The sequence below is a fragment of the Dermacentor albipictus genome, chromosome 8 (assembly GCF_038994185.2).
Source record: "Dermacentor albipictus isolate Rhodes 1998 colony chromosome 8, USDA_Dalb.pri_finalv2, whole genome shotgun sequence".
Lineage (NCBI taxonomy): Eukaryota > Metazoa > Arthropoda > Arachnida > Ixodida > Ixodidae > Dermacentor > Dermacentor albipictus.
Window position 1 is genome coordinate 121,557,154 of NC_091828.1, and position 25,457 is coordinate 121,582,610.

At 48.3% G+C, this 25,457-nt stretch overlaps 1 protein-coding gene across 10 annotated transcripts; it reads left to right on the top strand.

The window, feature by feature from the left end:
- The first annotated feature begins 879 nt into the window (after window positions 1-879).
- Window positions 880-22,955, top strand: LOC139049131 (uncharacterized). Of its 10 annotated transcripts, none has more exons than XR_011508129.1 (5): window positions 880-1,138; window positions 2,799-3,558; window positions 4,617-5,534; window positions 5,621-5,716; window positions 8,042-8,169. XR_011508129.1 is itself a non-coding variant. In XM_070524358.1 (4 exons), the coding sequence occupies exons 2-4, from the start codon at window positions 17,151-17,153 to the stop codon at window positions 22,833-22,835; spliced, it is 2,199 nt and encodes a 732-aa protein (XP_070380459.1). In that variant the 5' UTR covers window positions 13,905-14,029; window positions 17,021-17,150; the 3' UTR covers window positions 22,836-22,955. The 10 variants fall into 10 exon arrangements, 3 of the variants coding, with proteins under 3 accessions (XP_070380459.1, XP_070380460.1, XP_070380461.1); XR_011508128.1 differs by having other exon boundaries at window positions 5,635-5,716; XR_011508125.1 differs by lacking the exon at window positions 5,621-5,716 and having other exon boundaries at window positions 8,042-8,175.
- The last annotated feature ends 2,502 nt before the right edge of the window (window positions 22,956-25,457 follow it).

The following is a 25,457-nucleotide window of genomic DNA, read 5'->3' on the forward strand; positions in this document are numbered from 1 at the left end:
AGCCATCAACAAAGTGCTCCTTGGTGCCGGCTTAGAACTTTGCGAGGACACGCGACACAAGGACACGCCTCGCCCTGGCTTAGATTTCCGCTTGCAGCCAACACTATGCTCAACCGGACGACCCGATGAAAAGCGCCGCGTTCAAGCTCGCTACTGACCTCCTCACCTGTCATCATTGTTTCACTTCTTTGGAAGTCTACTCTGCCGCTTTCTGCACCCGCCACGTGCGAGAGGCACTCAGTAATTGTCCCGACTTGAAGAGCTTGACTATCTGCTTACTAAATCACACCTCTCGCCAGGATAACAATTACGCTCACATCGGCAGACTCATCAACTCTCTAACATCTTTAGAAGAGCTCGTCTTCAAAACAGAGAGCGGTCCGCCCTACCCGGCGGCTGAACTTGTCGATTGCTGGTTTCTAGCGCGAACTCAGAAATCTCACGACGCTTGATGTGAGGGATCTGAAACTGAATCCACAATATGTGCAACAGTTTGTCTGGGCGCTCATAGCAAACCGCACCATAGCCAACCTAGCTGTAGGAGGCTGCGTGTACAGTGCTGGCCTCCACTGCCTATATGGACAACTATTTGCCTATTACCTGATGAAGCGTTCAACAGGCACTCAGCAATTGTCCCGCCTTGAGGAGCTTGACTGTCTCCTTGGTAAATCACACCTCTCGCCAGGTGAATGATCACGTTGGCAGGCTCATCGAATGTTTGCCATCTTTAGAAGAGCTCGTCTTTAGAAGACGAGCTCTTCTAAACCCAACCCGATGGTTCAATTTCTCTACAGTGTGCTTCTGTCACGATTTCACAGAAATCTCACGACGCTTGATGTGAGGGGGCTGGAACTGAACCCACAATATATGACGCTTTTCTGTGGGCTCATAGTAAATCCTACCATAGTCAAACTAGCTGTAGGAGGCTCCGTGTTCAGAGTTGTTTTCGATGACGGCTCACCAGGGCAACTGTTTGCCTGTTATCTAACCATGCGTCCGCCACCCTGAAGAAGCTAACGCTGAGCGACCACTCCATTTGCGATAACCAAGTTCTCTGGAAGACGCTGATAGCGGCACTCTGCAGAGGGACGGCATTGGAAGAACTGACTCTGGACGTGTCCATCGGATGTGAAATCTTGTAAGTAACCACTCTGCCTTTTTAAAGCGAAACTTTCTTGTCCTCTTTCTTCGACTTCCCCACTGCTGGTGCTGTGGCTGCTGCTGTCTGGCACACTGTGTCGGGGGTGGTTCAAAGGTTGTGTATACATGACAGGAGCGAGTCAGCAGAAAAGCGACGCGAGAAACTCGTTTTAATTCAACCGCATTGAGAGAATCGGAGGTATTTATTATAATACAAAAGGTGAAAAGTCGGCCTGAATCAATGTCCTGGCCTGCTACTCGGCGTTGGGGGAAAGGCAAAGGGTGTAGAAAGAATAGAGAAGACGTTGATTATGAAGATGGTGGTGAGAATCTTGTGCGCTCCAAGATGCTTCATAGCCTCTTGTCCAGTCCGCTCTCATAAACAAAATTTTTTGAGAGACTTCAGATCACAATGACAATGGAGGCTTATGAGAGGCTTATGACAATGATCAGGCGAAGGTCCAAATAGAATCTTTTCAGTTAATGTTCCAACGGCAAATTTTGACGAGATGTCTGTCAAGGATGTTCTCTGTGCATCAAATCGCGGGCAGAAGCACAAGAGGTGTTCTATCGTCTAAGGAATGCAGCATTCCTCACAATTCGGACTCTCCGCCCGTCCACCTCAAATGTGCACAATGCGTTACGGAGCTCACTGGGTGTCGCCACATTAGCCTCTTGACAGCTGTAATTATTCGTGACCTCTTTCAGAAACATTTCAGAAACTGCAACGCTAAGCTTTCTATACTAACGCGCGAGTCCAGAGAGGGTGTAGGTAGAAATGTATAGCGGAGGGAGAAGAGGCACTTCCCGAACAAGGGCATTGCTCTACCGCACTTCAAATCGTTTGCCCTCGGGCGAAGACTTGTGGCATAACATACATTACCGCTGTTTATTGAAGTCAGTGAGTAAAATCGAAGCTGCGGTTGGTATTATTCTGAATGTACTTAAACTTCAAACTTGCAAAGCAATTAAACAAGTACAGAATCGATTAGCGCTTTTCGGGAACAAAACAAACAAGGCGGAATCTATAAAGCGTAGCCGACACTCGGAAGCCACGCGGTGGGCAGTAATTTGGCATGCACGAGGAAAAGCAGCAACCGTCGACGATGATTGTTAATATAAGCATTTGGCCCGAGTGATGGAACGAATGAAGTATAGTGATAGTCCCCGGGACAGCCTGCCCCGTGCGCTCTCCCCCCCCCCCCCCCCTAGGCCTTCATCCTAACTCTTATGCCCGAGTTGTGCGGTTGGAGCTTCAGGCTGCGACTGTGATTTGGACGATTTGCAGCTTCATTCATAGTAGCGCACCCCTTTACTTACGACTCTAAAGCGCGCATGAAATTGACACGAAATTGCATGCGCCCTTCATCACAAGATGGTTGAGAAATTAAGTTTGCGTTTGTCTACGGTGCACATCATGACCACTTTACACACAGCCAAATACGAGTGCAGCGTTGGAAGATATCTGCAATTGTTACTTGAATAGTTTCTAGTCATGTTGAGCTTGCCTTTCTAAGCGAATCTATTCAGCAGACGTCTAAATGTCAGCTAATCTGTCGGCGGTATAAATCATGTTCCCTTGTTCACAAGCCAACAAGGTACTTGATTTGCACTCGCACAAACTTCTAAAGCTTCGCTTTTCATGCGTGTTTTTTCAGCTCTGAAGTGACCGCTCTCTTCGCGGAAGTCGTTCTTCGCTGCCCTACCCTACGACACCTCCTGCTACCTTGGCCAGCACAACCTTGCCGCACGCAGTTCTGAATCGCTACCAAGTGCGAGGATATAACGTGGCGCAGTGGCTGGTACCCTGGAATTGGTTACTTAGAACGACTTCCACGTTGCACGAGCTGGGCATCTATTTGCCGGGCATGGAAGAACCGCAGTGTTGCACTCTATTAGAAGCTGTCGCTAAAAACAAGACATTTAAGCAGTTGGTACTCCAGGAAGTGTCGCTGATAGTGAATAGCGGAGCCAGCACCTATCTGACGGCCCTCTCCCAAATTATCCAGGAGTTAAAGCTCGGCGACCACGTTTGCCTTGCATCTTTTCGTGACATTTGACAACGCGCCCAACATACTGGCATCCGCGGGGCTTTCCACCTTGAACTTCAAGAACCTCCGCTTCGACTTCAGTGTCCAACAGGACCCGGATCTTTTGAAGGGATCTTGCGAGGCACTCCCTCACCGCGGCACCTCAACGTCAATCGAGGTCTCTTGCAAGTTGATTTATCAGCCCGCGTTCGACATCTTGTTGAATTGGATAGCCAAGGAGCCCACACTGACGCACGTGGAAATTGTCGCCTGTGAGGACGCAGGGAAAACGAGTTCTTGTCCTGACTGCGCCAGCATGTACACGAGGGTGGTCTGGGCGCCGTCGTGTAACGCCAACATTGCTCGAGTAAGCTTGGCTGGCGTCAAGGTAAACTCGAAACACCTCCACATGCTCTTTCACTGCGCCTGCACTCATAGGAACCTCGTCGGGATCAGCCTGGCTACGAGTTTCCACGGCGGCTTAAATTAGCCTTATTTCGTACAGCTATGTACTAATTTTCTATCGCAAATAGTCTTTCGCGTTTCCGGCGGCACTGCGACTTTTTTTTCTAAGAATCCAATAGATGCAGACAACTAGTATTTTCTTTCGTGTTACAATGCAATTATCTCTTTATTATCAGTGCTTCGGTACAAGTTAGTTATAACGAGGAGCCTTAGGGCTTAGTATAGTATTTCCCGTGGTAGTCGCAAATCGTGCACTACACACTGTGAGCCTCCGCAAAGCGCAGCTGAGACTTGGAGGTCACGTGCTGGGCACTGCACGGGAGGTACGAATGATATTGTGCAGATACCATCGACGATGAATGTCAGTGTAAGCAAATAGCCCAACAGTAAAAGCGAGCGAGTGAGTAACAGCCCCCCCCCCCCTCCCTCCTTAGTCTCGCCCATCCTCGCAAACACACAAGGCTGTGCTGAATACAGGAGCCGTGCTGAGTACAGGAGCCCACAGCTGCCCCCCTTTCCCCCTCTCACGGCCCTCATCTTAACTCGTTTGCCCAAACTAGTCTGTTCAGTGGCTTAGCTTTGGTTGTGCTGCGACTTCGATTTCACCCATGTCGCACTTTCAATCTCTTCAACGCACGCCTTGCGATCCTTAAGCGTGCATTAAAATGACGAGCTAGTGCATGCTCCCTTCAAATCCAAATAGTTGCGAAATCAAGTTCACCTTTGCCTTCCGCGTGCATCATGACTCCTTCACTAACAGCCCAATACGACTGCGCCTTTGGAAGCGTCATCTGCTATAGTTACTGCTATAACTTCTAGTGATCATGAGTTTGTCTATCTTGCGACTCTGTCCTGCCCACGTCTACATCTGAGCTAATCTGCAAATCGTATAATTCTTGTTCCTTTCTTCATAAGGCAACAGTGCGCTAGATATGAGTTCGCACAAACTTCTAAAGCCTCTCTTTTCATGCGTTTTTTCAGCGCTGAAGTGACCGCCCTCTTCGCCGAAGTGGCTATTCGCTGCCCTACCTTACGTCTCCTCCAGCTACCTCGGCCAGGACAAACCTACCGCGGCCAGTTCCTGAACGGCTGCCGATATTCATGCTATAATGTAGCGCAGTGGAGGAAGGTCTGGCTCAAAGCTCTGCGGACGACCTCCAGCTTGCACGAGCTGCGCCTCACTTTGCCAGACATGGACAAAGCTCAGTTTCGCACTCTATTACAAGCTGTCGCTAACAACAAGACATTGGAGAAGGTGGTACTCCAAGAAGTGCCGCTGATCACGGATAGCGAAGGCAGCGCCGATCTGATGGTCCTCTCCAAAACTATCCAGGAGATCAGCCTCGGCGACCGCGTTCGCCTCATGAACCTTTCTGTGACCTTTGCGAACGCGCCAAACATATTGGCATCCACGGAACATTCCACCGTGAACTTCGACAACCTCCGCATCGAGTTCAGCTCCCAACACGACCTGGAACCTTTAAAGGCATGCTGCGAGGTGCTCTCCCGCCGCGGCACCTCAACGTCAGTCAATATCTGCTGCGATTTGATGAGTCACATTGCGTTCGACACCGTGTTGGATTGGCTAGCCAAGTCGTCCACGCTGACCCACTTGGAAATTGTCGCCGATGATCACGCAGGGATAACGGATTCTGCGGTCGCTGCGTCGACATGTACGACCGGGTGATCTTGGCGCTGGCGAGGAACGCCAACATCACTAGACTAAGTTTTGTGGACGTCAAGGTACAATCGAAACACCTTGACAAGCTCCATGACTGTGCTCGTGAGCATCGAAATCTCATCGGGATCAGCCTGGCTCCGAGTTGCAGAGAGGTCGACTCGTGCATCCCACATCGCAGAAATTCGCGGAACATGAAGTTCTACGTGCAATGGATGAGGGTAAGGTCCATGGTTCTACGATCTTGTTTTTGCTTTTTGGTGCAGCAAAAAAAGTTACGAAAACTCCAGACACGCTTGCGATTCAGCCACTTTGTTCCAGGTGCGACGGCTCATGCACGGGAGGAACATGCATCCAGTCAGTCTGCATTTATCTGGCGGGTGAAAAGAATTAAACCGGAGAGGTAAATGGGAATGTTTCCGTGACGGAGTTTCCAGTCGAAACCGCAGTGCTGGTGAGAATTGCGGTAGTATGTATGTGAAGCTCAACAAAGCGCAGTTTCCAAAAAATAATTTCCAGAGAAAGCTCTGTCGCCATCACGGTGAGAACGTGGGAATGTACATTGTCCAACTCAAGGTCAAATTACGTAGATGCGCCAGCCAATTACGTTCACCTAGGAAAAAGTGTTTTTTATGCAGGATCCTATATTATTCGTATTGAATTATTGCGTATGGTAGTGATGGCGTATATGGCTTTTGCAATAGGGAGGTGCGACAATTCGCAGTGATTTTGCGTGGGTGCAGCGACATTACCTTGGTTTGTTTAAAAGCAGTAATTGCTTTAAAATTTAGCCAAGTGAAACATAATGATTAGATCAGAAACACGCCTGAAGCCATGAAGATGAACATTAGACTCATCCGCCCTTAACCATGATTCCATGGTAGCTGAAAAGCAGAAGCTTCCTCCTGCGAATTTGGTGGGATACTCTGCTGCAATGCATGCTGTCGTAAGGAGCTAGCGAAGGAACTTCTCTGTATACTCTGCATTGATTACTTTGCCTTCTTTCTTGTCTTACAGATGTTTCGCTCGTTGAAACGTTCGTGCTATTGCGGAAGTACAATTTTCCAACTCAGCATTACCATTATGTCTGGCGTCGCCTTAAGCGGTATCGGCTGCGTAATATCTAACGAACAGTAATTTGCGGACAACTTACCTGGTTAACGGGCAGCTGACATGACATCAGAAACAGCTCCTTTTTTTACATGAATATTCTCAAAACTCTACAGAGAAAAGTAACAAGCTTTGGATAGCCGTGAATGATTTAAGAAGAGTTGCTTTTCTACTGCCAATTCGGTTTCGATTCCTGGAAGGATGGTGTGTTGTGACGTCATCACACAGTACGTGGGAGAAAGACACTGCGACGCTTTGACGCCCTCTCAGTCGTCCGTTATGATGCTACATCGGCCCTGCCAATGAGCAGCAGCATTGCGGACAACCGAGCGAGTCGGAGCGAGTGTCGAAACGTCGCAATGTCCTGCTCTAAGCTTACCGCCTTCTGCGTCATGAAGTCACAACAACGTAGAAATAAAACTGCAACTGACTGCAGAAAAGCTCTTATATTAAATTATTAGAGCTGCAGTGAGGCCTGACCGTATTTTTTTCGCGGTTTATTCTCACTATGCCTTCAGTCGAAGCAAAAAAAGAAAAGATCAAGACTCGAGAACCTCGTGTCCGTAACCGTGTTTACGATATGTCGTGATTGATGTAAGGACAAGATTAATCTCCATGATTGAGTGTGCAATTTTACCTCGCTCAAAGCTACAAAACGGAAGTAGTCTGGTTGTTATACATGTTATGTGTCTGCTGGATCAGATTGAAGGTACGTATGGACGCGTCTCTACATTTACATCCCTCATGCAGATGTGTGAGGCACGCTGCATCACCACTGGAAGGCTCTTGCTTTTCAAGTTGAAAAATGTTTTTAGATTCTATCAACACGACACATACCAACTGTGCTCTTTCAGAGAAAATTCTTTAACGTTGGGAATTACCTGCAGAAACAATGAGAGCTAGCTTACTCTCTTGTCTGTCGTTTTCCCTTGGCACCAGACCATGCTAATGTACACCAATTCGTGCGAGAGCATAATTCTATCTAGAAAACCATGTCGCCGCACTGCAGTGGAGGAAAGCGGCCACTGACGTCATGGCGGACGTGTTTGAACAGCCAGAACTGAAATGCGCAAAGCTCTTCGTTAGTAAGTGCAGTTTGGCATGGAGTCATTCTTCTTGCTGATCATTATATATATATCTGTATATGTGTATGTATATGTGTATATGTGTATGTATATGTGTATATATGTGTATATATGTGTATATATGTGTATATATGTATATATATATGTGTATATATGTATATATATATGTGTATATATGTATATATATATGTGTATATATGTATATATATATGTGTATATATATATGTGTATATATGTATATATATACATACATATTCGTGATGTAAGTAAAAGCAACGGCCAGCTGGTCGATGTTCTTAAGAATAGTTATAGCGTAATGACATCCATGTTAATATGGTCCTATGTTGTGCCGTATATGGCTTTCAAGGCGTACGTCAACAGTATTGTACCACATGCAGCACAGCCACCATATAGCCTTCGAGTTCGGCCTCCGTTATTATTGAGATAGCCTTCCAAGCGAGGGGCGTTATTCACGCAAGCTATTCGCCCACATGTACATTGCTCTTTCTCTACAAAATTTTACATACTCGCAGAAGCTGCAAAAGATGATGCGCAATAACGCCGCTTGGATAAGTGTGGCAGCGAGGACGTCTGCAAGGGCGTCCCTGCAGACCCTGTACGACCCCGCACAACCGTCCTCGGTTGCTGAAACTGGCGCGGGAATCGGTCCCCTATGCATCGGTCCCCTATGCCCAGGCGATGGCCCAGCGAGCCATGGAGAGGGTGCGGGACTGCAGCCTTCGCGATTACATGAGGCTCATCGGCGTGGTCAAGGAGAAAGTGGAGCGGCTTGACTCCGGCCCTAAAAGGGCCCACCTCTCGGACTTTCCAGCAGACAGCTCGCTTCGCGTACGCGGATACCTGAAGACAACACACGTTGCAATGCCAAGTCTGTGACTGGCCCACCGGGCCTGTGAACCTCCGTGAAATCTGTTTTAATGTAAAGATCTGCCCATTACCCCGTTCCCTCCCCACCCGCAAGCCCTGAGAAGAATTTTGACTATGCCACTGGCTGCCCATACTGACCAATCTTCTTGGAAGCAGTGGTCTCCTCGGCTAAGTTGCGGAAGCATGCGTGCCTCTACAACAAACCCCGCATGCATGCACTAACCAACGAATGAAGGTATTTTTATGTACAGACAATGGGGTCATAATATTCTACATTTTAGAGAAATCGTACAATAAAATATGTCAAGAGTATGATTACCGCTTCACTTCGTGATTGATCAAACATGGCAACCGTTCCAACTATCCAGACTCAACATTTCCAGGTTGTACCTCACTAGGACTCGCCGGACGTATATTACGAGGACTTATCTTCGAAAAGTTGCTGGAACATGCTACAATATTTTTTTCGTAAGTCAGGCCCAGCAGAGAAAGAATACGCAGGATACTATACATGTCATTCACTGACGTCGCTCATCATCGCCGCTCACACTTTCGGGATAAGCAGCCGCCGTCACCGGGTACCTTCACTAAACACCCGGGTTCGTGGGTTACGCTCAGTACTGGAGGGCTATTCTGTAAGTGTTCACCTAATGTACATGACCATTCAGTCTGCTGCTGCAGGGTATAGATTGGCTGAGGTCGCCTGTTTGCTTCTGACGTGCACCACTGCCCAGCCAATCAGAAGCTCAGCAGCGGACGGAATGGACATGTCCACTAGGTGGACACTTGCAGAGAACGACCTCCGCTCCTATGGTGCATGCATTTTGCGGAGTTTCTTTTTTCTTTCTGCCGTGATCAATACGGATTTAAGTTGTATTCAGCTGTCTAAACAAAACCAAGATTTTCGTCGAGATAGACCTATGCAAGAAACCAGGCATTGGCTTGCTTCCATGGCTTGCCGTAAATAACTCGTGGCAGCGTCATTAAGATAACGAACAAAGGTTCTCGAAAAAATCTGAGCCTGTGGCTGGCTCCTATCAATACAGAAAATTTAAAGAATCCCCACTGAGCGCTCTTGGGGTCGTGAATCGCCATAATGTAGACAGTTGTACGTTGTACGACCGTTAAATTAGCATTCGTGTCCTCGATGTTCTCTGGAGAATTACTAACGCCAATCCAATATTCGCGGAAAATGTTCGCCCGCGTCGAGTTCTTGATTCGTCGAGGAGATGGCAGCGCGCGACGGAGATGGTTAGAAAACGCACGTGCACTTTTATTTGGGACACGTTAAAGCACTTCACGGTGTCAAAATTTATCCGGAGTCCGCCACTACGGCGTGCCTCATAATCCGAGCGTGATTTGGCACGTACAGCCCGATAATCCAATTCAAGTTTAATACTTCTTCCACAATGCGATGTGGCATGTGAGGCAATGGCAACGCTCAACCCTCTCAGAGGTAATAAAATTTGGTGCACAACACCACAGGCAAAAACCTGTCCCTGTGTCTTCTGTGTACTACGCAGACAAACAGCGGTGGTGAACGCAAGGAAACGTTTAACATCAACTCGATCACCACTCCCGTGTTAGCCTAAACGTTGAATAAATGAAGCTTTAGCCGTCAACATCACCACTAATTATCGTCAATCAAAGCATCCAGCACGGAAGACTTCGCTTACATCGATTCTCACAGCGCCCGGAATCTGCATTTTTTTACTTCGAATACTCGTGTGTTCTCGTTGCGCTGGCCACAAGTGCGCAGCTCGAGCTTGACCGCGCAGCGGAGCACGTGGTGCAGCTAGAACGGAAGCCAGAGCGTTTCTGGCGAAACGAGACAGCGCGGTAACTACACACTACGAGTTGATGCAGGATAAACCTGAGGATACTCTCGTCCACGTACTTCATATACTCGGGATCAAATCCACACCATCGTTCGCATTGCTCCAATACACTGTCGCAAGCTATATTTTTCCGACTAACGCATCGATTCTCCGTAGAGAAATGAAAAATGCACATTAGCAAAGAACTTTCGTTTTCTGAGTTACGTGGTTCCAGAAAAAGTCGCTGCCGACGAAATGCGCACTGCACACTTTCATCGGTGGTGCGCAAGCCTTGCCAATTCGCAGCTTGACAACGCATTCTTTCTTCTTTGCCACATCTTTGGGGAACGAGTGGAGGCTCACTTCACTTGCCACAGCTCTGTCGGTGCATTGGGGCACGCAATAGGTGCGATTACTTTTGGATTTGTTATTGCACAAACGACGGGTAAAAACAGATGATCAAGCCTACCGGCCGCCGCGAAGAGAGCAAGCAAATTCGCTAGCGCGGCGCCACCTGCGGTTACTCCGATACGCTTCGAAAAAAAAATTCGTCGATGGCCACGAGGTGGCGTGACACTCTACGGAACTTGCGATATCAAAACGAAGGTAAAGCTCCAATAAGGGAAAGAAAAAAAAAGTTCTCTAGACAGAATGCCCATCAAAACTGTTGAAATGCTCCCGGCCAGACTTCAAGGTAAGTTCTGAGCATGTGAAGTTTTACATAACGCCATCAGAGCAATGGCATTAGGCTTTTGCAATGAGCACGAATATAGTTATGCTGTCTGCAGTTCTTAGATTCTGTGCCAAGAAAAATTCAATTCAACTGCGAATGTGAGCTGCAGTAGTTTCAATATTGTTTTGCATAAGCAGACAGTTATACCTCGAGAATACTAACATAATAGAATAATTGGAAGGAGCAGGTTCATAGTGGTACTCTGAATAAATTATTAACTTGTACCGTCATGTATCAGTACGAAACATTTGACGCGAAAACGGAAAAATCAGACGGCAGAAACGTACGCATGGTCAAGACACACTGATTCAAAATAATGACCACCGAATAAGCTATATCGCTTAATATAAGTAACAGCGCGAATAAGAATGTCCAGAACGAGATATTCTGAACAGATAGCACACACGCAGGCAACACAACGCGCTCGATATCAACTCAAAACGAAGTTGAATGCCGTTGAATGATGCCGTCAGCCGACGAAGCCTAATACGCGTCGTTCTACGTAAAATCCGCGTTTTTTTTTTCTCGTTTTCCTGTGCTGCCCCGTGCCGTTGAAAACGTTTTGGAAGGGTCCCGGGGCTCTCGCCAGTTGATTTGTGCACCTGCGCCCACGTTGATTGTTCGTCGGTTGTGCGTTTCGTGAATCGCGAATAGCTTCTTCGGGATAGCAAGTCGTTCGTGGAAGCCATGCGGCACTCGCCGACTACTGGGTGAGGAGGCCTGAGTGAGCTGTTCTGCAAACAGTGTGGCCGATAAAGGCACGCCGAATTCCGTTTGGCGACACGGCTGCTTCGGAATTTGTCGGTGATTTCTGCACTTGGACATCGCTTGTTGCATTATATTTGCACATAATCTTTAGGCATTTTGGATGTTCAAGAAGTCTTCGAGCGCAGCCTTCCACGTCGCATTTAACAAAGCGATGCTCTTGTTTTCATGCACATCTAGAGCCGCAGGTCGTTGTTATCGTTACATATTATGGAAAGGGTGCATCGCTCATATGAAATGTTGTCAAAGCGTTGCAAAACATACATATCTGCGCATATCTCCCGTGTTCCACACCGAGACGAGTCAATACGAGTGGTAGAACCACTTAGTGAACGGCGACTGTGATCCAGATACGTATATTACGGTACGTTAATTTATGACTTCTCGCTTTTCTTTAACTCCACCATACTTACAGTTTGCGCGTGCCATAGAGCATTCTTAAAGAAAACCGTGCTCGCATAAGTGCTTATTTGTAGGCCGCGCTGTTCTTTCGCGAATACGCACGGATGCCATCGCTCGCACGGTGTTCGTATAACTGAGCGAGGCGGTTGTTTATGCTGCTGTGTACCAAATACACAGCAGCATAAACTTCCTCGCCTCTTTACGCAGAGGCAAACAGTGCATCTCTGAAATTGAGAAATGTGTCGCCACAGTAACACGTACAGGCCCACTCATAAACGTAGCGAATGCGACCGACAGGTGACGCACAGGTGTCGGCGCAGCGCTGTGTCGCCGCTTGCCGCTTATTGTGTACGTGTCGGGCGAAGTAAAGTGTGGTTGATTTCAAATCGCTAAGGCCAGAACTGAACTATAAAGGAAGTTTCGTTCGACTTAACTGCTTACATTTCAGTTAAGGTTCACCAGTAGCGGGTGCACGAACTCGACGACGCCAGGTTTAACCTTCGCTGAACAGGGTTGACATTGGCTCAAACTTCATGGGCACGGCTTGAAAGGGTTAACGCTTGTGCATTTCAACTCGGTCGGCGTGTTTGACTCATTTTGAGCACGTTTAATTATATATACAAGCAAAACTATCTCGCTATTGAGTTGTCGGTTAGATGGCCGATCGCGCCGGGTGCGGTCGAATGACTGTCGGCACGCCGATTTTCCGGTGCCGTCGACAAGAAAGCCCGTCGCAGTACAACCGCGCTCGCCGGCTGCGTCGTTGTCAACCTGGTACGATAAAAAGGTTTCAGTGATGCACAATAGTCGGTCATTAATTGGCGTGAGCGTCTCGTCGGTCTAGCATCGACCCAGTGTTACCGCGCCTTGAACGAGTACCTTAAGTCGGTCACGCGCTGCCACCACCTTCAAGGGAGGACCGACGCTGCAAGAAGAGTTCGTCAGCAACATGGCGTGTTTAAGTGTCGCCCAAGTGTAACGCACGGGTTGTTCATTAAATTTGTTAGCCATCAATTAAAGACGGCAACTACCAGGCTCGCGGGGCCGTCCGGACAACTCGGACGATGCCCTGGCCGCTTTCTGCTTTAAAGTGCAGTTGCAGTCTTTTACGCTACGCACCCTTTCGGCGCCGCACCGACGTCGAGCTACCAGTAGAGTTTCAAAGCGGTACACGGCACGAGTGTTTAAAGCAAAGCGCGCCCGAGCGTTTTCTTTTTTTTTTTCGTGTGACTTTAGAGCGCGACCCTTTCAAAACGTTTAGCGACTAATCCGCTAGGGATGGCCGCATGCGCCAACGCGCCATGAAGAAAGGCGGATTATCGTCACATCCGGTAGCTCGTTTTGTTTGTTCTTGCTGTTTTTTTCTTTCTCCCCGCTTCACCTCCACTCTCGACCTCATGTGCACGCCGACAGCATTCCCCCTGCTCGTCTCCGCGGTGCCGGGAACCCGTTCTAGGGGACAGCTAAAAAGGCGTGACGTCCTCCAACACAGTTCCCTCAAACAATGTTCGTTCAGCACAGTACAACAGTCACCGCGTCTGGAAGGGTTCCCGGCTGTTGCTCTGCTCGACAACTTTTCCGAGGAACATTCCTGGGGAGGGCTGTGTTTCGGCGTGCGTGCCACTGCAGGTGCGCCCCCTGGCGTACAGCTGGCTGGCTGCATGCTCGGTGAGATCTCGCCCGTGACAAATATGTCAGCACTTGACAAGACCAAGAAGGCGACCCTCGATACATAGCTCGATAGGAGGCCTTCAGATAGGCGCCTCTCCTTCCAGTGGCGAAAGGGGGGCATAGTGCGCATGCAGGCCACGTGACTATCTGCCATGACGTCAACCTGACTGCCACTCGTTCGTCAATCGCCCTGCGTCTGCGTGTGTTGTAGACCACTGGATAGACCTGATCGCTACTCGTGAAAGGTGAGCGTTAAAATTTATTCTATAATGTGCTTTTCCATGTCGCATAAAAGATCATAAACATTTATGTTGTATTTTGTTGCGCTCGGCATTTTAAAAAGAAAGAGAGCAGTTGTTACATAAAGTTCTGATGCCATGCCTTACTTGAAAGCGACGCATATATTTGTGCCCCAAACAGCGCATTCATGCATGATTATGTGCCACCTCAAGAACAATATTTCAGTCGCTTTTTTTATGATTGACTGACATAATAGTGTTAACTAATTGGCTAGAGGACGCAATGTGTAATTGATGTTTATCAAGCATTAGCCGGTGAGCCACGTGCAGTTTCCATATGGGATTTAAGGGAGGCTTTTGCACCTTTACACGTGCAATACCTTTCCTCTACAGAAGAGCAGAACAACTACAATTTCCCATTCGGAATTGAAATATGTTTTTTCGCCCGGAATAAAAATATGTATCTAGATGACAGTTGTCCTCGCGGTGGGAGAGCGATGAGCTGAACTCAATATCATTTCAGTGCATATGAATCAGTATGTAACGTCATCGTATCTGAGGGCGGTCCAGAGACAGCTTCGCTCCTAGACAGCTCCAAGCGAGCTTCGCTCTGGGCCGAACCGGGCACCTAGTTACGACGACCGCAATGATAGCCGCACCAATACCCGTCCCACGAATTTCCCTACTGTGGGCCGAAAAATTCAACACGATCCGTGACTAAGCGTTGACTCCTAAAAATAGCTAAGCCACATGACGCACTCAGTGGTACGGTTCCCGCTCTATCCTCGGACGAAGCCGAGAGATGCCGAGATAGCTACAAAACGAAATCAGCCCCCACGCAAACGAGTGACAGCTGGTTTGTGTTGTAAATATTTGCTCGTTTTTCTCACTCGTCCTGTCTGCGGTGGCGCAGTTCACTCTCGCCCACTTGAGGTTTAAAAAAAAAAGGACATAATCCTTCGGTTGCTTTTCCACCCACACTAAAACCAGCCGCCGGTTACAAAAGACCACGGCTTCATGGCTAGCGGAGAGAAGTCGGCTGCCATGCCGCGCTTCCACAGGGACAATGCTAGTAGAGAAAGTACCGGGAACGCGCGGGTCGTTGACGTCGGCGATGGGGTGCCTTTCCGACTGACGCGTACAATGACCCCTGCCTTAAGACGCAGACGCTCTTTGCCGCTTCAGCACAATGGCTTTGGCGGCGAAAAGTGCCTCACCCACTCAACACCTCATACCTTTCGCGAGCAAAGAGCCCTGCGGAAGCGGCATGGGCACTGCCTTGTCTCCGCTAGCCATGAAGCCGCGGTCCTTTGTAACCGCTGCCTTGGCGCGCCATCGTCGTTATGTTGCTACGCGCAGTGTCGATATGAACGCAACTGAACACCGGTATGAAGAATTCCTTCTCGCCGTGAAGAGTACTGCTAGTCGTCCTCTTGCGGCCTGAACGTCGAGTTATGTCTGTTTGATCCACACGGTCCGTCTCCTGAAAACTGTCAACAAGCTAAGGAGAAGCTTGAAACTAGGATTCGGGAATTCAGCGCTTTGGCATGCCCATTAACTGCTCGAACGACAATTCTTCACTCACTTCTGTTTTCGTTCCTTGCGTACGTGGCGTATGTTACTCATGTTTCAACCTGAACCAAGCTTAGCTTGAAGAGGGTCCTCTTTCGTTTCCTCTGGAAAGGTACAACAGGTTGTGTAGCTCGGCAGGTGCTTAAGCTGCCTAAGGATAAGCGAGGACTCGGAATTCTCGGCATCGTGGCTACTGCAATACACGTCAGGTGGACCCATGTCGCTCTTAACTCGGATATGCTCCTGACTCGTAGTTTTACTTCATTTTTTCTTAGTACCCGACTCCGTTCGTTTTCGCAAAGAAGATTTTCCCACTGTGTGCCTCCCTCAGGTTCCCCGTCCACTATTTATGCGGCGCCTGCCAACTCTCTGGTATGCCTCCGCAAGGTTCCCCCCGGCATAGATGTAATTTCAACTAGTCAATATCTTCAGCCCAGGTCTCCCTCTGCATTGCCAAAGATACGATCTGTCCGCCCACAGGCCAAGCTGGAAGCTCATTACGGCCAGTTTCCTTAACGCTAGGCTAGCTACGTTCATGTACCGCCTCGCGCTAGGGTGCCTCACAGGTGTACCTGTGAGATACCCCTTATTTCATTTCCAGTTGGCGGGTTGATGCGTCTTTATGGCTAATTGTGGGCCTTATTTACATTTGTACTAGTAAAGGTACCCCCCCTCATTTCATAGAAAACTTACCTTGGCTTAACCCCCCCACCCCCCGAAATATCCTGGGTACGTGCCTGTCTACTTCTATGGAGTTTAGGCGACTAAGTAGATTGCTGACTTGCGGCGTATTTATAACACAGAAACAACGGTCTTTTGTGATGATTTCTGAAGAATACTGTTACCTATATATGTGGTTCTTTGATATTTGGTTCTCGAAATAACCACTGTTGCAATTCAGCACCTGTGTGTACCACGTCCTTCTGTGTCCTAGACTCTTCGTGTGCTACAACCTTCACCAATGTGTAGGATGTAGCGTTGTACCAAAACAGTCGGGAAAATATTAGATTGCCGCAGATTGTTTCTATTCCCATCCCAAGTTTACATTAATCTATCTATTTAGTTTGTCTATCTATGGCAAACACAAGGAAGCAGCAATCTTCACCGACTCCTTAAAGTGCTACTCTGGCGATTTCTCACCAAGTCAAGGCCATTGAATATTTAGGCTTCCGAGATGGGTCTGTCACGCGTCTTGTTCGTACAGTTGTTCAGGAAATTCGAAAATAATCTTAAGTAAAGAAATAAATTTCGCAGTCCGTTTGCGAGCTCCACGTAGGACGGCCAAATTTTGCAGAGATGTTCACAGCAGAGTATCCTAACCGCGGACTGGTTGAGGACTCGTTTAAGTCTATCTCGTAGTCGAAAGTATGCCCCTTTCTACAATCCTCTCTTAATTTGTTTTTTTTTTCTCTCTCCCCGCCGCAGATGGCAAACCTTCAAGAGTTCAAGTACGTCCTTGGTGCGGAAGCACGACCTTCATGTTGAACTTCCACCTACAACCTGTACGTTAAATAAAATTTAAACAAAATAGGCGTGCGCTACGTCGAAGCACGAAATGGAACCCCCCAACCTGTGTGTCCCGTGCACCAAGACCACCGACGAGAGATGCCAATTGCTTCAGCACCAAGAAGCCATTAACAAAGTGCTCCTTGGCGCGGGACTAGAACTGTGCGAGGACGTCCGACAGGTCGGTGGCGCCCGCCTGGCAGTGACTCAGAATTCGGCCTGCAACTACCCACTCTGGGCTCCACCGGACGACCCGGTGAGAACCTCGGCGTTCAAGCTCGCCAACGATCTGCTCACTTGTCACTCAGGTTGCTTCACTGCTTTAGAAATATATTCCACGGTTTGCTGCACCCGTCAGGCGCTAGATGCACTGAGGAAGAGTGCCGCCTTGAAAAGCTTGACTGTCTGCTTAGTGGATGACGACTCTCGCCAGGACCCCAATCACCTTCCCGTTTTCGGGGTCGTCCACTCTCTGCCATCACTCGAAGAGCTCGTCTTCAAAACCGAGAGCGATCCGCTCCACTCGACGGTTAAATTTGGCCATGGCCATCTTCTGGGACGCGCTCTCGGAAACCTCACGACGCTTGATGTGAGGGCTCTGGAAATGAGCGCAGATAACGTGCAGCAGTTGGTCAGGGCGCTCATAGCCAACCGCACCGTAGCTGATCTAGCTGTCGGAGGATGCGTGTACAGAGCCGGCTTCAACGGCACGCCCGGGGAAGTATTTGCCCGTTACCTGACCACCAGCGCCGCCACCTTGAAGAAGCTAACGCTGAGCGACGGCCCCATTTGCGATGACCTCGTTCTCTGGAAAACACTCATCCCGGCGCTCTGTGAAATGACCACCTTGGAAGAACTGAGTCTGGGATTGTCCATCGGATATCAAATCTTGTAAGTAACCACTCGATTTCATTTACATCGCGCTCATCGAGCGAGATGTGTTCATGTTTACCTGTGCGCGCGTGACGCTGTGCTTGTCAATTTAATTAAAACATGTTGGAGGGCTATATTTTTGAATCAATGATAGAATGTGCAAGCGCGACTGAACGAAGGCGTAGAAAGAAGCAGACACACAAGGACAGCGCTGTCTCAGTGTGTCTGCCTCTTTCTACGTCCTTGTGGAGTCATGCTTACATATTCTATCGTTGTTAATTTAGCCAGTAAGCGAATGTTTACGAGTTTACACGGCGGCTTAAATTAGCCTTATTTCGTACAGCTATGTACTAATTTTCTATCGCAAATAGCCTTTCGCGTTTCCGGCGGCACTGCGACTTTTTTTTTTCTAGGAATCAAATAGATGCAGACAACTAGCATTTGCTTTCGTGTTACAATGCAATTATCTGTTTATTATCAGTGTTTCGGTACAAGTTAGAGCTATAACGAGGAGCCATAGGGCTTAGTATAATATTTCCTGTTGTAATCGCAAATCGTGCACTACACGTTGTGAGCCTCCGCAAAGCGCAGCTGAGACTTGGAGGTCACGTGCTGGGCACTTCACGGGAGGTACGAATGATATTGTGCAGATACCATCGACGATTGATGTCAATGTAAGCAAATAGCCCAACAGTAAAAGCGAGCGAGTGAGTGGCAGCCCCCCCCTCTCCCCTTATTCTCGCCCATCCTCGCAAACACACAAGGCTGTGCTGAGTGCAGGAGCCCACAGCTGCCCCCCTTTCCCCTCTCACGGCCCTGATCTTAACTCGTTTGCCCAAACTAGTCTGTTCAGTGGCTTAGCTTTGGTTGTGCTGCGACTTCGATTTCACCCATGTCGCACTTTCAATCTCTTCAACGCACCCCTTGCGATCCTTAAGCGTGCATTAAAATGACGAGCTAGTGCATGCTCCCTTCAAATCCAAATAGTTGTGAAATCAAGTTCACCTTTGCCTTCCGCGTGCATCATGACTCCTTCACTAACAGCCCTATACGACTGCGCCTTTGGAAGCGTCATCTGCTATAGTTACTGCTATAGCTTCTAGTGATCATGAGTTTGTCTATCTTGCGACTCTGTCCTGCCCACGTCTACATCTGAGCTAATCTGCAAATCGTATAATTTTTGTTCCTTTCTTCATAAGGCAACAGTGCATTAGATATGAGTTCGCACAAACTTCTAAAGCCTCTCTTTTCATGCGTTTTTTCAGCACTGAAGTGACCGCCCTCTTCGCCGAACTGGCTCTTCGCTGCCCTACCTTACGTCTCCTCCAGCTACCTCGGCCAGGACAAACCTACCGCGGCCAGTTCCTGAACGGCTGCCGATATTCATGCAATAATGTAGCGCAGTGGAGGAAGGTCTGGCTCAAAGCTCTGCGGACGACCTCCAGCTTGCACGAGCTGCGCCTCACTTTGCCAGACATGGACAAATCGCAGTTTCGCACTCTATTACAAGCTGTCGCTGACAACAAGACATTGAAGAAGGTGGTACTGCAAGAAGTGCCGCTGATCACGGATAGCGAAGGCAGCGCCGATCTGATGGTCCTCTCCAAAACCATCCAGGAGCTCAGCCTTGGCGACCGCGTTCGGCTCATGAACCTTTCTGTGACGTATCGGAACGCACCCAAGATATTGGCATCCACGGAACTTTCCAACGTGAACTTCGACAACCTCCGCATCGAGTTCCGCGCCCAACACGACCTGGAACCTTTGAAGGCATGCTGCGAGGTGCTCTCCCGCCGCGGCACCTCAACGTCAGTCAATATCTGCTGCGATTTGATGAGTCACATTGCGTTCGACACCGTGTTGGATTGGCTAGCCAAGTCGTCCACGCTGACCCACTTGGAAATTGTCGCCGATGATCACGCAGGGATAACGGATTTCTGCGGTCGCTGCGTCGACATGTACGACCGGGTGATCTTGGCGCTGGCGAGGAACGCCAACATCACTAGACTAAGTTTTGTGGGCGTCAAGGTACAACCGAAACACCTTGACAAGCTCCATGACTGTGCTCGTGAGCATGGAAATCTCATCGGGATCAGCCTGGCTCCCAGTTGCAGAGATGTCGACTCGTGCATCCCACATCACAGAAATTCGCGGAACATGAAGTTCTACGTGCACTGGATGAGGGTAAGGTCCATGGTTCTACGATCTCTTGTTTTTGCTTTTTGGTGCAGCAAAAAAGAAAAATACCGAAAACTCCAGACACGCTTGCGATTCAGCCGCTTTGTTCCAGGTGCGACGGCTCATGCACGGGAGGAACATGCATCCAGTCAGTCTGCATTTATCTGGCGGGTGAAAAGAATTAAACCAGAGAGATAAATGGGAATGTTCCCGTGACGGAGTTTCCAGTCAATACCGCAGTGCTGGTGAGAATGGCGGTAGTATGTATGTGAGGCTCAACAAAGCGCAGTTTCCAAAAAATAATTTCCAAGGGAAGCTTTGTCGCCATCACGGCGAGAGCGTGAGAATGTACATTGTCAAACTCAAGGTCAAATTACGCAGATGCGCCAGCCAATTACGTTCACCTAGGAAAAAGTGGTTTTTATGCAGGGTCCTATATTCTTCATATTGAATTATTGCGTATGGGAGTGATGGCGTATATGGCTTTTGCGATAGGGAGGTGCGACAATTCGCAGTGATTTTGCGTGGGTGCAGCGACATTACCTTGGTTTGTTTAAAAGCAGTAATTGCTTTAAAATTTAGCAAAGTGAAACATAATGATTAGATAAGAAACACGCCTGAAGCCACGAAGATGAACATTACTCATCCGCCCTTAATCATGATTCCATGGTAGCTGAAAAGCAGAAGCTTCCTCCTGCGAATTTGGTGGGATACTCTGCTGCAATGCATGCTGTCGTAAGGAGCTAGCGAAGGAACTTCTCTGTATACTCTGCATTGATTACTTTGCCTTCTTTCTTGTCTTACAGATGTTTCGCTTGTTGAAACGTTCGTGCTATTGCGGAAGTACAATTTTCCGACTCAGCATTACCATTATGTCTGGCGTCGCCTTAAGCGGTATCGGCTGCGTAATATCTAACGAACAGTAATTTGAGGACAACTTACCTGGTTAACGGGCAGCTGACATGACATCAGAAACAGCTCCTTTTTTCCTCCATTACATGAATATTCTCAAAACTCTACAGAGAAAAGTAACAAGCTTTGGATAGCCGTGAATGATTTAAGAAGAGTTGCTTTTCTACTGCCAATTCGGTTTAGATTCCCGGAAGGATGGTGTGTTGTGACGTCATCACACAGTACGTGGGAGAAAGACACTGCGACGCTTTGACGCCCTCTCGGTCGTCCGTTATGATGCTACATCGGCCCTGCCAATGAGCAGCAGCATTGCGGACAACCGAGCGAGTCGGAGCGAGTGTCGAAACGTCGCAATCTCCTGCTCTAAGCTTACCGCCTTCTGCGTCATGAAGTCGCAACAACGCAGAAATGAAACTGCAACTGACTGCAGAAAAGCTCTTATATTAAATTATTAGAGCTGCAGTGAGGCCTGACCGTATTTTTTTTTCGCGGTTTATTCTCACTATGCCTTCAGTCGAAGCAAAAAAAGAAAAGATCAAGACTCGAGAGCCTCGTGTCCGTAACCGTGTTTACAATATGTCGTGATTGATGTAAGGACAAGATTAATCTCCATGATTGAGTGTGCAATTTTACCTCGCTCAAAGCTAAAAAACGGAAGTAGTCTGGTTGTTATACATGTTATGTGTCTGCTGGATCAGATTGAAGGTACGTATGGACGCGTCTCTACATTTACATCCCTCATGCAGATGTATAAGGCCCGCTACATCGCCACAGTGAGGCGGCTGCTTTGCAAGTTTAAAAATGTTATTGTATTGTGTGCACACGGGACATTACAGCTGTGCTTTTTCGGTGGCTTTGGGATTAGGCGTTACATATTCTGAAGAACGAAATAATGAAATAGTGAGTTATCTGTGTGTCGTTTTCCCTCGTTGGTCTAGGACATACTTATGTCAAACCAACTCGTTCCAGAGCATAGTTTTTCTTTCTCGAAAACCTTGACCACTGACGTCATGGTTGGCGTGTTTTAACAGCTAGCAGCGGAATGCACAAAGCTTTTCGTTAGTAAGTGCAGTGTGGCATGGGCCAACCGCTTTGCTTTGCCTTAGATTGTCCGATGCTCTTAAGAATAGTTCTAGCGTAATAACACTCCTCTTATTACGGCCCTATGTTGGGCCGCATATGGTTTCCAATTTTACTGCACATCCATCACGGCCACCACGTGGCCTTAGAGATCGGTCTCCGTGAATGTTGAGGTGCGAGGCGCGATGTCCGACGCGAGCTGTTCACGCGCGCGTTCATTGCTGTTTCTTTACAAAATTTTGAACACTCGCAGAAACTGCAGGGGCTCGTGCGCAAGAATGAAGCGCGAATCGGCGTGGCAGCCAGGCTCGTGTTGGGCGAGGACAACCGCAGGGGTGCCAGACTCATCGAACGCCTGCACGAGCATCCTCGGTTGCTGGAACTGGTGCGGCAAGGAGCATCGGTCACCGACGCCGAGGCCCGAAAGATGGCCCAGCGAGCCATGGAGAGGGTGCGGGACTGCAGCTTTCGCGACTACTTGAGGCTCACCGGCGTGGTCAAGGAGAAAGTGGAGCGCCTTGACCCCGACTCCAAAGAAGTCCACCTTGTGGACTTGCCGGCAGACTTCTTGCTCCGGGTGCGCCGATGCCTGAAGATTACGGACGTTTATGTGTTCGGTGTCCCATTCAGGAAGGGGCGTCCCTGGCCCTTGCTCCCCGTAGAACCTCTGGTTGGTATGAGGTTTGCATGAGCCCCCCTCCCCCAAAAAATTGTTGCAGCGCTAGTCGCTGCTCAGGCCGACCTATCTTCTTTCAATGGGTGCTGCCGTTGGTTAAGTAACGGAAGCGCGCTCGCTTGTACAACAACGTATGCACGCACTAACTGAGAAATAACAGCATTATTACGTACGGACAAACACGTCATTATGTTTTCCTTCTTTATGTCGAAATATCATAATAAAATATGTCACGCGAACGATTACCACTTCACTCATCCAAATAAATCGAAGATGGCAGCATTTCTAACTTTTCAGAGTCAACAGCTAACACTTCCAGGGTGTGCTCGACGAGCAGGAATCGCCAGACGTACATTACGAGGACTTATCATCCAAAAGCTCATGGAACATGCTGGGATTTCCTGCCCCTTAGGGCCGATTTACGCTCAAGCCGCCCATCGCCGCACCGCACGCGTGCGGTCGCGCGAAAGATTGCACGTATCAAACACTTGTGCACGAATTTCGGTTTACAATGTGTAAGTTATACACTGTGCACACAGTGTAAATGGTAATTTGTGCACAAGTGCTGGATACGTGCAATTTTTCGCGCGACCGCAAGCGTGCGGTGAGGCTTGCGGCGATGGACGGCTCGAGCGTAAATCGGCCCTTAGTCAGGGCCAGTTCAGACAAAATACCTAGGAAACCATGGGTGCTTGGAGGACTATGTATGTCTGACGCCACTGACACTTTTTATTTCACCATTGATACATCTTGGTGCAAGCAGCCGCCATGACTGGGTACCTTCGCTATGCACCTGATTCTGTACGTTACGTGCAGTACTGGGGAGCTATTCTGTAAGTGCCCACCTAGTGGACATCTCCATTTTGTCTGCTGCTGAAGTGTTGATTGGCTGAGGGCGCCTGTTTGCTTCTGACGTGCACGATAGCCCAGCCAATCAGAACTTCAGCAGCAGACTTAATGGACATCACCACTAGGTAGACTTAGAATATATATTTCTCCCCCCCCCCCCCCCCCCCCCCCGGTACTTGCATTTTAGGGTTGTTTCTTTTTTCTCGATAAATACCGATTTAAATGATATCCTTCTGTCGAAACAGAACCAAGAGTTTCGTCGAGATAGATCGATAGAAGAAACGAGGCGTCGGCGCCAAAGAAGCAGAGTCCCGGACCAGGACGAATTTTTCTTCAACTCTGAGGCTTTTCTTTAGAGGAACCCGTATGGGTTTCCTTTGTAGCAATTGCTACGAAAGGGTGGATGTCTGATTTTTCCTTTATTAATTACTTCTTTCCATCTTGCGCGTTTCCGCAGAACTACTACGTCAAACAAAGGGAACCTCTGCAGACTTCCCAAGGTGGTGTTAGATTCTACTTGTCCCGCCTGTGAGGGATAGACTATGGAGCTGTCAGAGAGGAATGTGCGAAGTAAGACATAGAGGTTGGCAGGGCAGTGTCGATCCATCAAAAAATCGGAGGCTACGGTTGGCTCGTATCAACACAGGTAATTTCAGGAATCCCCCCACTGAGCGCGTTTCTGGTCACAATAATCATCGATATTTATCGTGAATCACGATAATTTAGATAGTTCATGTTCTACCGCCGTTTGCAATAGTGCCCGCGATGTTCTCCTGACAATTAGTAACGCCGATCCAATATCCGCAGAAAATGCGTGTAGCTGCTTTTAGTTATAACTTCCAAAGGCACGGCGAGTGATTGACCAAGATATATTGAAAGAATGAGGCGCTTTAGAAGAAATGTTGGTTCGTTGCCAGGTTAGGGGAAGGTGTAACACTTGGTTATTTGCGGTACGTTTTCATTACTGCCAGGAAGTTTATCACTTTTTTGTTTGAGCAGTGAATGTATGCCTCGCATACAGTCACGTTCATAGACACCAACTAAGACAGGCTTCGAGCTCCCTCCGTAGATTTCCAGGAGTCGGCAGGTGAGGGGGGGGGGGGGTATGCAGAGGTCCGCATCCCTGCGCCCAACTTTAACAATGTCAGGCCTCTGTCACCCACGTATGACTTTCTTTTAGGTTATTCCTAACTTTTCACTGGTTCGTTGTTGTATTGCTGTAGTATTGTTCGTACGAGTGGACTCCAGTGTTTTATGAAATACAATTCTCATTTTGCGCAATTGCTGATGATCTAGGGAAAATCGCATTTTAGAAAAATTGACCAAACTAATCTTCATTTCTAATAGTATACGGGCAGCTTCTACCTAGAGGATGAAAATCTTGCTAAGCGTTCGCATTCTTTCACAGCAAATGAACTAGTGTGGCTAAGACCACTCCAAAAGTGTATGTGCTTGATTTGATGGTGTCCTAGAAGACCTGTATCATTCACGGAGTATATATGTTGAGCTTATAACGTGCTGATAAGCTAGTTAGCAATTCATGACGGAGTTATAGGTACTATAGGTAGTTAAGGGTGTACATTATTTTACAGTGTACCTGTCTTCTGCGCGCTCTCCTTAAACGAGTCCTCATGCATGCGCAGGCCTATGAGCTTGATCGGCGCAGAAAAGAGCACTGCTACGTAGTGCCTTTCTGCCACCTATCTCAGACAGTGTCAAAGCCTTTGGACGCAAGACACAATGACAGCTCGCTTATGTTTGTCCTTATTCTGTTTGTCAAACTTCCTC

Coding starts and splice junctions, on each gene's coding strand:
- LOC139049131 (XM_070524358.1), top strand. CDS start 17,151: ATGGAACCCCCCAACCTGTGTGTCCCGTGCACCAAGACCACCGACGAG. Junction 17,993..19,239: donor TCCATCGGATATCAAATCTT/GTAAGTAACCAC, acceptor GCGTTTTTTCAG/CACTGAAGTGACCGCCCTCT. Junction 20,159..22,397: donor TCTACGTGCACTGGATGAGG/GTAAGGTCCATG, acceptor GAACACTCGCAG/AAACTGCAGGGGCTCGTGCG.